At 43.1% G+C, this 13,436-nt stretch overlaps 1 protein-coding gene across 5 annotated transcripts in view; it reads right to left on the reverse strand.

Moving 5' to 3' along the window:
* The window catches only part of Uggt (UDP-glucose-glycoprotein glucosyltransferase), a 197,216-nt gene that overhangs the window by 164,312 nt on the left and 19,468 nt on the right, over nt 1-13,436 (reverse strand). For all 5 annotated transcript variants that reach the window (XM_037429943.2, XM_075887497.1, XM_075887499.1 and 2 more), the window contains exons 2-3: nt 6,394-6,530; nt 5,148-5,233 (exon numbers count right to left, since the gene is read on the reverse strand). In XM_037429943.2, coding sequence (XP_037285840.2) covers nt 5,148-5,233; nt 6,394-6,527 — 220 coding nt within the window. In that variant the 5' untranslated portion in view covers nt 6,528-6,530. The remainder of the gene's footprint in view (nt 1-5,147; nt 5,234-6,393; nt 6,531-13,436) is intronic.

Here is a 13,436-nt window from a genome sequence, read left to right on the forward strand (position 1 = left end):
TGCGTGCTGAGAACAGGCTCACGAGAAGGAGGCCAGAAGTAGCAGTGGTCCCTATAAACAGTGATACCTTGTGGACTTTTTGTTTGGACTCTCTAAGAGTCCGCACACCTTTGATGCGACCAAGAAAACAGTGTGCTTTAGAACATTGTGAAAAACAAAAAGAACAAAAAGGTGCGACAATCCAACCAAAAGCCAGCAAGCACTCCACTTTTTCAGGGAAAGAAGTGTTGACGCTGACAATATGGATGGCACTGTGTATGTATATGCTGGAAACATAACAAAAAAAGCACAGAACTGAGAAACTGTACAGCAATAAGTGAATAATTAAAAAGCAGGATGTGCTGGGCCATTGATATTATTGCCCAAGCAAGACAAGCAGGCAACTGCTGTAAAAAGGACACAGAAGTGGTGCTTGGAAAGCCACTGCCCCTATTCGTAAACAGATTTGCACGTGAGTGGTGCTTGTAAAGCCACTGCAGCTAATTATGATGTCATGTGCAGAGCATGAACAATAAAAAAAAAGGGGGGGCCAAGTGGAAAGCCTTGGGGTGTAAATGCATCTGTCAAGCTCACCTGCTTTTACAATGCTTCTTCTGTTTGGCTCTTTTCAAACAAACAAAAATAATGCTGACTTAAAGCAATAAGATGACAGAGTTCTTAAACTTTCGCAGGAATAAAAATGATGTGAAGGGTACTTAAGATGTACAACAGCCTCAATATGGAAACATGGTAAAACACAACAAAAAATAACACCATCTCCGGCTAACACTTCTGCTGGCGTTGACGGTGGCACTAATCGTATTGTTGCGCGGGAGAGAAACTTCGGGTGGCAGAAAGCACGCAGTGATGAACCGATGTTTCCTACAAGAGCATGCCCATCACTGCTAATGGGCTATGAGAGACAGAAGACCCTAATTGGACAGAGACCTGCAGTCCACTTTTAGTTAACCTGCAAACTGAGTTTTTAGTGTTCAACAATGCACAGGAGAAATCTCCCACCGGCACTAGCTTGCATAAGACCCAGTGCCTATATACCGTAAAACCTGCTTATAACGAGCCTCCATATAACGAACTCCTCGATATAACAAAGTTTTTCTATTCCCCACCATTGCTCCATAGAAGCACATGTATTTGGGACCTCTATGTAACAAAGTAACAGTGGGAGACAATCTCAATAAGGCTTGTGCGCGTGCGCTTATCCTTCGATAGGGAGAATCACGCACCTTCGACTTTGACCGGAACCATTGTGTTTAGTTGCCGAGCGCGCAAAGATCACTTCACTCGCTGGTGATACAAAGCAGTAACGAAGTCCTTGGGCCAGCTGCCCCCAAGCGTGACTTCCCACCATCTCGAACATTCTTTTATTGGGTACGGATAGTCACCTGCACCGGCTGTCTTTGTCTCGGCTGTGCGCTTCGCCTGCAGGGCAGTGGCTACGAGCGGGCCCGTCTGGAATGTGCGGAAGGCCGGTTGTGTGCTACAGGAGCGACTGCCATGAATTACTCCTGTGTGGTCGCCTCCTAGTCCCCGTGCGTGTGCCACGTGCTTCTGCCACGTGCGTGAAGGGACACTTGTCTTGTGTTGTGCTCTCCATGAGTGGTTGGTTCCCCGAAGTGACATTCCGCCCCTATCTTCAGAACTGCACAGCGAAGCAGCGGGAGCAACCCGCCAGAAGGAAACAGGAGCGAGTCACGAGAAGAGCCGTCGTTCGGGCGTTACTCTCCGACGGCACTGTCCGGCATGTTGCAAATAAACATCTTGTTAAGTTTTCCTCTACGCCGGTCCCTCTCCCTCAGCTTTCTGGTGTTCTGAACATCCCCGTGGCCTGCGGAATGACGACCACCACCCAGCTCCACGCTACCTACTGGGTCCGCTGCGGCCACTGACGCGGCTCGTAACACTGGACAGGCGTCGTTTGCGAAAAGTGCGCTTTTCCAACACTGCGAAGTAACAGTTGGAGCACTTGTTAGTTAGCACTCATATCTGGACATGTGATTACGTTTCGTGCCTCGTTTTTGTTTAAACAGCGCATCAAGTGTCGAGCGGTAAACGTTGTTGGTTCTCTCTTGTCCCGAGTATGTTGTATTCGTGCGTCATTTTGTGCGTGAGCAGCACACTGCACGTTTAGATCTGCTTGCTGTTCTGAGCGTTACATTCCAAGTTGTTGCTATCACTTTCATTGCTTGGCCCTTGCGACGAAACTGTGACTTTTCTTTCCTTAATTTTGGACATTCATGTTGTCACAACCGAGGGGATGTCAAATTAGCCGCTGATGAAAACTATCCGAGACCACGGTGATGACGGATCTTCGGAGGTCGACTAATCACGCGCTTTTGTCTCGCGCCGTGCCGCGAGTTTGCAGGCTGGTAGCTTTCGCTATTAGCTTATTAGTTCTGGCAACATGGCGGCACGTTGAATACAATGCAATGAACGCAACAGCAAAAAAATTAATGTTATAAGAAGTAAGGCTAGCAGCCAACTCTTTTGGATCCGATATCGCGGAACTCTTACAAAACGCTGGTGTTAGCGAATACGGCCGCTCCAGGGAGAAGTGCTCTTTTCACACAGTCTCTTCGCGTTGAAAGCGCACTGATTTACTCGCCGAGATAGTAAGTGCGCCAGCAATCGTGATGGCTCTGCTTAAAATGCAAGTTCATTATTGCTACTTTGCTAGTTGTTTTCTGTTTAACACGAAAGTAATGTCGGGTAGTGTGCTACAATTGCTTTCCACAGCAATAAGTAATGTGCTACCAAAAAGAGAGCTGATAATGTCATTGATTACGCCAAAGTCAACCCTAACGCCAAATGGAACCCTATGTGAAAGCAGCCCGTCTAATGAAAAGTATGGTTATGCAATAGCTGGGTACATTGAAACGCTAAAACATAACTTATGATGCTTACTAATCAAGTTACAAAGGCAGAGCAGATTCCAAAGCTTTGTATCCAAGCATCCAGAGCTAATGGACCTCATACACAGGGCCTTGTGCAACATTTGAGATGTTCAATTTCATGCAAAATGGTGAATGCTTTGCAAAAACCTGAATGTCTACAGACGTTACAAAAAAGTATCACAACAATAAATTGTCCGTTGAGATACAGCTAAATTAAAGAGGGCCAACTCTGAAAGTATCTTGAAGCATACCAGTTGTCAGGTGCAATGAGAAACCAAACGTATGCAGCACCTACATATAAATGTTATATTGGTGCTGATCACTAGAAAGAGAGCAACAAGGCTCCTCTGACTTGTTTAGCAGTTCAAGTAGGATGACTCTCAATAAACCAGAATTTGTTGTCCTTATTAACTCATCAGAAGCCCCGACACCAAACAATCATTGATGCCCTTTGTGTCTGCTCAAAAGCAAGCGTGTCCACAGGAAGCCTTCCACAACATGCGATGCAACAAACACCCCAGCAGGGCACAAAAACAAATGTCGCGGCTACAATGCATCATCCCACGAAGTGACGATCACACCTGTCACAAGTGTTAAAAAGTAAACAATGGGGTATCGCTGTTTCGTGACCACCCTCCTAAGCCCCTTGGAAAACTAGGTCACAGGACTGCCGGGGCACAAACAAGAGTTTGATTCGGCACAACCTGTAGTGGCACGGCATAACTAAACCCGGCTAACGTCACCACTGATGACAAGACAGCGTCAAAACAAGCACGAGAACTGACAACTAAAGAAAACAAAACTTTCCACGTGCTAGTCAAGCTCTTCCTTTCATTAACAGTTTTTTAGTTTTACTAGAATAAATGGCATGCATGAAAAAATGACAAGGTCAGGCAGTCATGCTATTTAATCGGCAGGAAGGATACCCACATTTTGCTCATTTTCACAGCTGCTTGTTAATGCAGTACCAATGTGCCATTATGAAGTAAACATCATTTAGTCAGATCAATTCACATGTTTGGAGTGACTGCCATGCTAGGCAGACTAATTGGCAAAACATGCTACAAAGATAATAGCAAAAATGTTCTCTTTCTTTACTTTATTCATGACATTGAGCACGGTACAAGCCCTGTTCACTTAAACTAAGCAAAGTACTTGGTAGCACAGACTTTTGTAAGCCTCACGTACACATGACAGCATGCATACACACACATAAAATGATATAAGTTGAAAAAATAGATCCGCATGAACGCTCGGTTTCAATAACCCTTCGTTTCTAAGATAACCTCTCAGCAGAGAGAAAATGAGACTTAAGATAAACACGCAACCACGCGCAGGAAGTTGCCACAAATGAGCACCAAACAGGCATTTCCCACCAGTGGCAAAGGAAGTTGAGAGTGGGCGTGAAGAAGAAGCATTGACCTTGCCCTTGCAAGGCTGGCAATCTGTGACAACTTCCATTCTCCTTTTGATACAGCCCATTGCTTATGAGGTCCTCACTGTGCTGCAGCAGTGAGGGAATGCTTGGTTATCTGGTTCAACAGTAGCAGCAATACGCATTCGAAGAACTCCTTCTAAGGGCGAATTTCTGGCAACATAGCTCAACTCGAAAAGCTGACATTCTTTAGCGGCTCAACTCAGAACAGGGATGAAAGTTAGGGGGACCTCTAGGGAGTCCAGCACACCAATGTGTCATGATCATTACTACATATGCATGTACACATACAGCCTATTCTTTTACACTTAAATGCATGTAAGCAGCCCATACAAGCTCTACTGCCCTTAGACAAGGTTTACATAAATTAGTGTGTCTTTATGTTAACAACAACAAAAGCATATTATGAGAGCATGAACAGGGCTGAAGTCATGCTGAAGCACCTGCTCTTAGCATAACATGACACAGTACAGAATTTGAACATAACTCTGTCACTTGCCCATTAACATGCACTAGCTATTTGCCAAGCTACACATCACACAGACTACTGAACAACTGTCCTAAAAAGCATAACAATGTAAACATAACTGTGAAATCACAGAGATTCTAAAGCAGCGTACCCGACATAAACAAGGTGTGGGGAGAGTAAAAATTCATCCAACTGATACCCGATCAGTGTGATATAAAAACTACACTAACAGGTTTCTGGACTGAAGAGAATGAGCGTGCAAACAGAGGTGCCCTAACACCAAAACATTTGCACTGCAGACAAACAAGAAATGATTGGCATGTGTGGTGCAAGACAAAAGAATATGACTTACTGTTGGAGAACGCAGCAAGGTCCAGTTGTTGAAAGTCGTTAACATAGCGCCAGAAGTAGTCGCTGCTTTCTTCCGCGAAGAATTCACTAAACAATAGAATAAAAAACAAGACAAATATACTTGTTCTTATTTTTTGTATTCTGATACAAAGCGTTAATCAATGATATATGAGAGAACAAAAGAAATGTACAGGATTTATGTTTTTCACTCTTATAGTGATGTATACCACTCTGAGCTTGCAAAATATATTCTGCTTCATAAAGTGTAACACCCGTAATTAGGCGTGCCTTGGTGTAAACAAGACAAATCAAGCGACAAAATGGTTGACACAGTGTTACCAATTAACGATCGACTGTTTGCCACAGATGGAACGATATCCACTCTAACCACCCTTTCCTAATGATGCCTGTATTTTCTTTCTATCTTCTGTATCAATCAGTCAAACACATGGTTACACTAAAATTCCATTCACAGAAAGTTTAAAGATGGCATTACAACCGCATAAGCGCTCCGTGAGAATCTTCACGTCCGATTCCGTTTTATTGACAATGGCAACAATGATGCACATATTCAGGAGCACTTCGTATCTCAACTTATGTTCCTCTTTGTAAAAACTGTAGCTACTGTTCTAACCCATAACCCTTTTTCCTTAAGCCAGAGTATTTAACATTTCATATTGCATGAGAGCTTTGTGATTTATAACACACAAGATATGACACTATCAAAACTGGTCTAGGCCTATCTATGTTTCTGATGGGTAACATTGGGAAACATTAGAATTAATAAACACTCTTTAATAATGCATTCCACCTCCCTCTCCGTGTCAGCAGTTACAACAAAAACTAATTGTGAAGAAAACAATATACAAGGAAGATAACAAATTACATTTTAAATGGCAAAAATACATTAAACAGGGTGGTGGCGAGTCCTATCATCAGATTTCATTAGGATATTCTGACTTTCTCATGAAAATTACTACACTTCCAAAGAAAAAGAAAACATTAATCCAGCCCACGTGCTTCTGACATGAAAACTTGACCATTTTTTTTCCTGCATTTCACATTATGTTTATTACGTACAACAGCAAACTCGTTGAGTTCACGCGTTGGCTATTCCACTCGACTCAGTTTCAAGGAGATAAGGTGAGAGGCCGACTGACCAAGAGAAGACAACACTGCATGACTAGCAGTAACACAGAACCGCTCAGCTAGGAACTTGAGTGAAAAACAATGTCGAGACCACTCACCTGGCTTCTAGGTGAAGAGGTGTGTTGCTCCATTTAGAGTCCAACGTGACGGATATTGCTTTCTGCGGAGCGCAGTGAACAACAACGACGAGTGCACTAGAGACACCTAGTAGTAAGACGGGCAGGTTCCACATGGTCTGCACAGAAAAAAATAAGCAATAAAACATGTACCTATTTTTTTTTACATTGAAAATCCCCTTCATTTATGACAAACAAAGAAGCACTTCCTGCACTTTGTTTCATGCAGTTTTAGATTGCTGCCACTTATTTATAGTTGGATTACTGGGGATTTTTTTTTTTATGTGTACCAAGATCAAATTTTGGAAAAATTTCTGTATTTATCAGATGAGCAGCAAACAAAAGTGGCCCTTTTCAAATCAGTGTTGAATTACTTTATTTATTGTACCAAATAAAGTGCTCCTAAAGCTCTCACATATGAGAACTGTGCACATGTTGATTACAAACAGAGGAAAGGTTGCAGTTCACACATCCAAATAAGAGTACATTTTGTGGAGTAATTCAGATGCTACGCATGAAAGATAATCATTACTGCTTCCCAAAGGAGTTTCTTGCTTCCTGCAAGCGCACATTCTTGTACAAAAAAGAAATAACACTGCCTTCATCATCAATTAAGGTAATCTGCTAAAAGTTTGTTGACTTTGAGACCTCTAAAACCATTGAGCATTTCACAGCCTCATGCTTGGATTTCCAACATTTTCTAGCATTTAAATGTTAAGAAGATGGCAAACTGTTCTGTTGGCTATGTTGACAAGCTGCTTGCATTTGTGAAACTACCGTGGGTCCCACAGTGTAACACTTTTAAGCTGACTTTCGATTGATGTGCCCCTGAATGTACAGTACTCATGAATTCAAATGCGGCATGAAATATCTTAGTGCCAACGACTGATATTCACAATTTCTCGAAGTAAGCACATCCTATCGCGACAAACTTGGTCTAAATATTGTCATGGGGTCGTAACGTGGATAAATGGGGCAGATTGCGGGCCGAATAATGAACTGTTTTTCTGGACCGAACTTGTGGCCCTGTAAAAGGATAGTCAGATTACCGCAAGACACTGGCACTGAAAGCCGCGAGCAAAGCGTCGGCCGTTGATCAACCCAAAAGCATGATGGCATTTATACACTAGCCATCCAACATTCTAGTATTATCGCAAGCCGCGACGTAGATTCCAGAATAATCTGAAATGTTAATGAAGTGGGCTTAATCTTAACCATATAATCTACTGCAGTCCTGAAGCTTCTCGAACACTGTAGGCGCAGTTTGCGCTGAGAATTGCATACAGCGTAACGGGGTGATAAGAAAACTTGCGGAAGGAATGTGGCAATTTAATGTTGGCGCTGATCTACGTAGTCAGAGTTAAAATTAGGTGAACATAACCCGAACTGAGCACAGTGGAAATGAAACCATATGTGTGGCTTAGCTCTCAATTATCCTGTTTCTATCCATGAGTAGTGCACATGCACGACTCCTGCACCGTGACATTATTAGCTTTAAACAAAGAAAAAGTCCAGTTTACGCTAAAAATGGCGGTGAATAAATAAACACTAGCAGAAGTTTCAAGCTGCACAGCAGTCATGTTTTTACTTTTTTTTCCCTTCATTTACAACTGATTGTGAAATATCCGCATTTATATACCTACTGGATAAGCAACATGTACTAAGTAAAAAATGGTAATAAGTTGAGCTGCTTGGTGAGTTGGTGGCAGTACTTGTAAAAAAGAAAGAAAGGGAAAGTGTGCAAACATAGATGCAAGAGAAGACAGGAAGCCCACAATAGTAATCTTTGCACAGAGGAGTGTAAGAGGTGCAGCAAAAAAGAAATAAGCACTTGACACGCACAAATTCCACTCATCCATCACGGATGTCCCGCTCATCACATCGCCTGATCGACAAACGTAGCGCGACAGAGATAAGCTCCTGCAGTGTGGACACAGGGCACCACGCGAGATTCGCTTGCTGTGAACAAACACGACACTCCACGTAGGAGCAGCTAGTAGATGTAAAGAAAACAGGAAGGTGGAACGACAAAGAATAGAGTGAGTGCTTCCCTGCTCTCGTTTCCATGACTAAAGTATGTCATCACTTCTTATCATAACGTGGCAATGCAAGCGCTCAGCAGCATATCCTGATGTAGGTTTCCACGACATAATGCATGGCATGACAGGAATTGCAGCCTTCAGAAGCAAGCTCAATGACTAGAGATTGGCAACTGTTGCCAGGCCACGGCGTCGCTCATTAACAATCTAAACTAAAGACTGCATAAAGGTGTTTAAAAGCCGAAGCATGTAGTAACAATGAAAGCTTAATTGTGCCAGGCAGATACGTTGAATTTATTATGCCATTCGTATGAGTGAGATATTCATTACCACGTGCTGCAACAACTATCGAGCTTTTATGATGAACCATTATCGCAGCTCATCCTAAGAAAAAGGTGTGGTTTATTGCTCCACGCCTTAAGTGGCACCACTCTCCCATTATAGTGTGTAAAGGCCAAAGATGGGGACTATTAAACTCTCCGTAGACACGCATAACAACTACAAAAGCTAGCAAATAGAAAATAGGAGCATGTTTTTTTTTACAGCACAACACACAGAGAAGTGATTACAGATTACAAAAACAAGCCAAGGCTTTTGCACTAAGTATCATAAGTATAACAAGAAAACAGCAAAGTGATAGGAGCTGAAGTCAATTTTCTGAAGTAATGTGTGAAAAAAGAGAGCACGGCCTACGGAATCACAAATGCAAAGATCTTTAATAGAGGAATCACATAACCTGATTAATACACATTTCATAAAAAAGTTGGCACAACCTAGCAAGCATTCTTCAAATGTGCCAAGCTTCAAAAGGAGAAGAAGAGCTCAATCTATGAGAACAATCGAATGCCGTTTCTAGCTAGTTGATCGCTAATAAGTCGAAGTGTATTACAAAACCTAGAGCATTAGCAATTTTTCAGCATTTTACAAACTAAACTGTTTAACATAAATATCAAGAAGCGTACATCTTAAAATTCCCCTTTATGGAAGAAAATGTGGTTACTTTATTTCCATAGCTTAATGATGATGATGTTTGATGTTTTATGGCGCAAGGGCCGATTCACGGCCAAAGAGCGCCAGTTCATCTTACTGAAAATATGGACAATGATTGTGATAAGTGGCTGTATAAGGGCCATAAAATTCCTCGCAGTAAGGCGGGTAAAAACATACAAGTAATAAAATGATGACCATGCCGTGAAAGGTGTGTGTGGTGTGAATAGATGACAAAAGTTGGTGATATTTATAGACGATGGTGGATATGTATGGCATTAGCACAAGTGCCTCACTCGTTCAAACCCTTGCGTCCAAGGGCCGTGAGGCATGTGCTTTCTTGTGTAGCCACCGCAGCAAAAACCTCTCTGGAGAGGTCATGCTACGGTATGCCCGGGTATATGACATGAAAGCTGTGAATTTCTTTTAAAAACGCTAACAATGATTTATGACTAAAAAGTGGTTCCCTACCGACAAACATTGCAGGGTGTGAAGGTATATGTTGTCGGTAGAGTAATGGAAAATGTTGTTTTCTTAGAGTTTCTAAATGTTTACACTGGATTAGTATGTGAAGGACTGTTAATGTTTCACCACATTTGTCGCACAATGGTGGATCGTCACTAGACAAAAGATGTGTGTGTGTTGCGTATGTGTGTCCTATCCTGAGTCTCGTTAGTATTACCTCTGTATAACGCGATTTTGATACTGGCAGCCAATGACCAAGGTGTGGCTTAATAATGTGTAGTTTGTTTTGTGTGTGTGTATTCCACTTGCTCTGCCAGAAGTCTCTGATGTTTCGTTTGAAAGACGGCTTAAGATCAAGGGCCGAGATTAATATGGGTGTAGTGGCGGTGCCCTCGTGGACGGATGCAGCAAGCTGATCCGCCATCACGTTGCCTTGAATTTCACGATGCCCTGGCACCCAGCACACTACAACATGTTGGTTGAGTGTGTAAAGTGTGCACAAAATAGAGTAAAGTGAGATGAGGACAGGGTTTTTTTGTTTTTTAAGACTGTGCAGAGCCGTTACCACACTAAGGGAGTCTGTATAAATTACTGCTTTTTGTATTTGTAATTGTTTGATGTGTTTAGCTGCCACAAGTATCGCGTAAGCTTCCGCCGTGAAGATACTTGTGTCTGGATGTAGAGGGCCAGCATCCGAAAAGGAAGGGCCAACAGCAGCGTAGGACACAGAGGAGTTAGACTTAGAGGCATCTGTAAAAAACTCAGGACGTGTGTATTTGTGTTGAAGTTCCAAAAAGTATGTTCGAATATGGGCAATAGGCGCATGTTTAGTAACTTCTAAAAAAGACACATCGCAATCTATAGTCTGCCACTGCCACGGTGGCGGGTATGCTACAGGAGCCATTAAATTGTGTTCGAGTGACACTCCAGTGTCCTCGGCTAGACCCTTCAGGCGAACTGAGAAGGGCTGCCTCATTGAAGGCCTGTTTTGAAAAAGAATGGAGCTCGACAAGTCATTTATAGTAGAGTATGAGGGGTGCCTCTTGTCTGCTTTCACCTTAAGGAAATAAACAAAGGACATGTAGGTTCTTTGCAGGTGAAGCGACCACTCATTTGACTCAACGTAAAGGCTTTCTACGGGGCTGGTGCGAAAAGCACCCGTAGAAAGGCGGATGCCCAAATGGTGCACGGGGTCCAGCATCTTCAAGGCACTTTGAGTAGCAGACTGATAGACAACGGCCCCATAATCTAAGCGGGTGCGAATGAGGCTTCTATAGAGGTTCATGAGGCATTGCCTATCACTGCCCCAAGTAGTACGTGACAACACTTTTAAAACATTCATGGCTTTTAAACATTTTGTTTTTAGATACTTGATGTACGGCACGAAGGTCAACTTGTTGTCCAAGATTAGGCCTAAGAATTTATGCTCGGCTTTGACGGACAGACGTTGCCCGTTCAGTCGAATGTCAGGATCCGAGTGCATGCCTCTCTTTCGAGAGAACAAAACACACGTGCTTTTTTGTGGGTTAAGTCGAAATCCGTTTTCATCTGCCCATTTGGAGATCTTATTTAAACCCAGCTGAACCTGCCGCTCACATACGGCCAAGTTGCATGACTTGAAGCCAAGCTGAACATCGTCGACATATGTACAATAGAACAACATGCGGGGAATGGACAAGTGCAAAGAATTCATTTTGATGATAAAAAGTGTGCAACTAAGCACACCACCTTGTGGCACGCCTGTTTCCTGGACAAATGTTTGGGAGAGCACACTGCCTAGACGGACACGGAATGTCCGGTTTGACAGGTAACTTTCGATTATGTGGAACATTCTTCCGCGCACGCCAAGGTGGGACAAGTCTCTTAGAATTCCGAAACGCCATGTTGTATCATAAGCCTTTTCGATATCGAGGAACACAGAGAGAAAATATTGTTTATGGACGAACGCGTCTCTGATCTGTGCCTCGATACGAACAAGGTGGTCTGTGGTCGATCTACTTTCTCGAAACCCGCACTGAAATGGGTCGAGCAAATTATTTGTTTCAAGAAAATGTACAAGTCGGCAGTTTATCATTTTTTCGAAGACTTTGCACAAGCAGCTTGTAAGTGCTATAGGCCTATAACTCGAGGGTAAAGAAGGGTCCTTGCCCTCTTTCAAAATGGGAATAACAATAGCCTCTTTCCAGGAGGTAGGAATAGTGCCAGAAGACCAAATAGCATTGTACAAACAAAGTAAGGTTTTTCGGGTTTCATTTGGTAGGTTTTTTAACATTTCATACATCACACGGTCAGAACCTGGGGCAGAAGTACCGCAGGAGTTTAGAGATGTTCGGAGCTCAGCTAGACTGAAAGCTTGGTTATATGCCTCGTATCTAGTACATTTGTGTTCGAGTTTCTGCTTTTCAATTCTTGTTCTGTATTTTTGGAAGGTGTCAGTATAGTGGGATGAGCTGGATACCTGTTCGAAGTGTGCACCGAGGAAGTTTGCTTGATCTTCCAAGGTATCACCCTGAGTGTTTACGAGTGGAAGTGTGTGTACTTGTTTCCCTGCTATCCTACCGACCATGTTCCAGACTTTTGCCTCCTGTGTGTATGAATTGATCCCCGACAAAAACTTCTGCCAGCTTTCTCTTCTGGCCTGCCGACGCGTTCTCCTTCCTTGAGACTTTATTTTCTTGAACGTGTCAAGATTTTCCGCCGTTGGCGAGTTGCGCAGCAATCTCCATGCCCTGTTCTGTTCCTTTCGCGCATTATGACACTCCGTGTTCCACCATGGGACGTGTCGTTTGCCGGGCATTCCAGATGTTTGCGGTATGCACCTGGCTGCTGCGTCAGTTAGAAAAGCTGTGAAGTACTTCACAGCTTCATCTATGTCTAACCTACATATGTCTGTCCAACTCAAACGTGTAGTGTTGTGGAACTGTTCCCAGTCTGCTTTGTTCATCAGCCATTTGGGAACATGTAGAGGACATTCATATGTTGTTTGTGAACTCAACACTACAGGAAAATGGTCACTTCCATATAGATTATTTATGATTTTCCATTTCAGTAGGGGTAGGAGTGAAGGCGATACGATGCTGAGGTCTATAGACGAGTAAGTTTTGTTGGCAACGTTATAGTATGTTGGCTCTTTCCTATTCAACAAACAGGCACCGGAAGAGAAGAGAAATTGTTCAATGAGACGACCTCGTGCATCACAGCGAGAATCGCCCCAGAGTCCACTATGTGCATTTAGGTCGCCAAGAAGCAAATATGGTTCAGGCAGTTCGTCTATTAACGACTGAAATTCACGTCTTTCAAGACGGTGGTGGGGAGGTACATACAAAGAGCAAATGGTGACGAGTTTGTTTAAGAGTACCGCTCGAACAGCCACCGCCTCAAGGGATGTCTGGAGTGGTAAATGTGTACACGCTACTCCTTGGTTAACAATAATGGCTACGCCACCGGATGACGCCACAGCATCTTCTCGGTCCTTTCGGTATATGACGTAAGCACGTAAAAAATTTGTTGTGGAGGATTTTAGGTGTGTTTCTT

This window comes from Rhipicephalus microplus, chromosome 1 (genome assembly GCF_043290135.1).
Source record: "Rhipicephalus microplus isolate Deutch F79 chromosome 1, USDA_Rmic, whole genome shotgun sequence".
Lineage (NCBI taxonomy): Eukaryota > Metazoa > Arthropoda > Arachnida > Ixodida > Ixodidae > Rhipicephalus > Rhipicephalus microplus.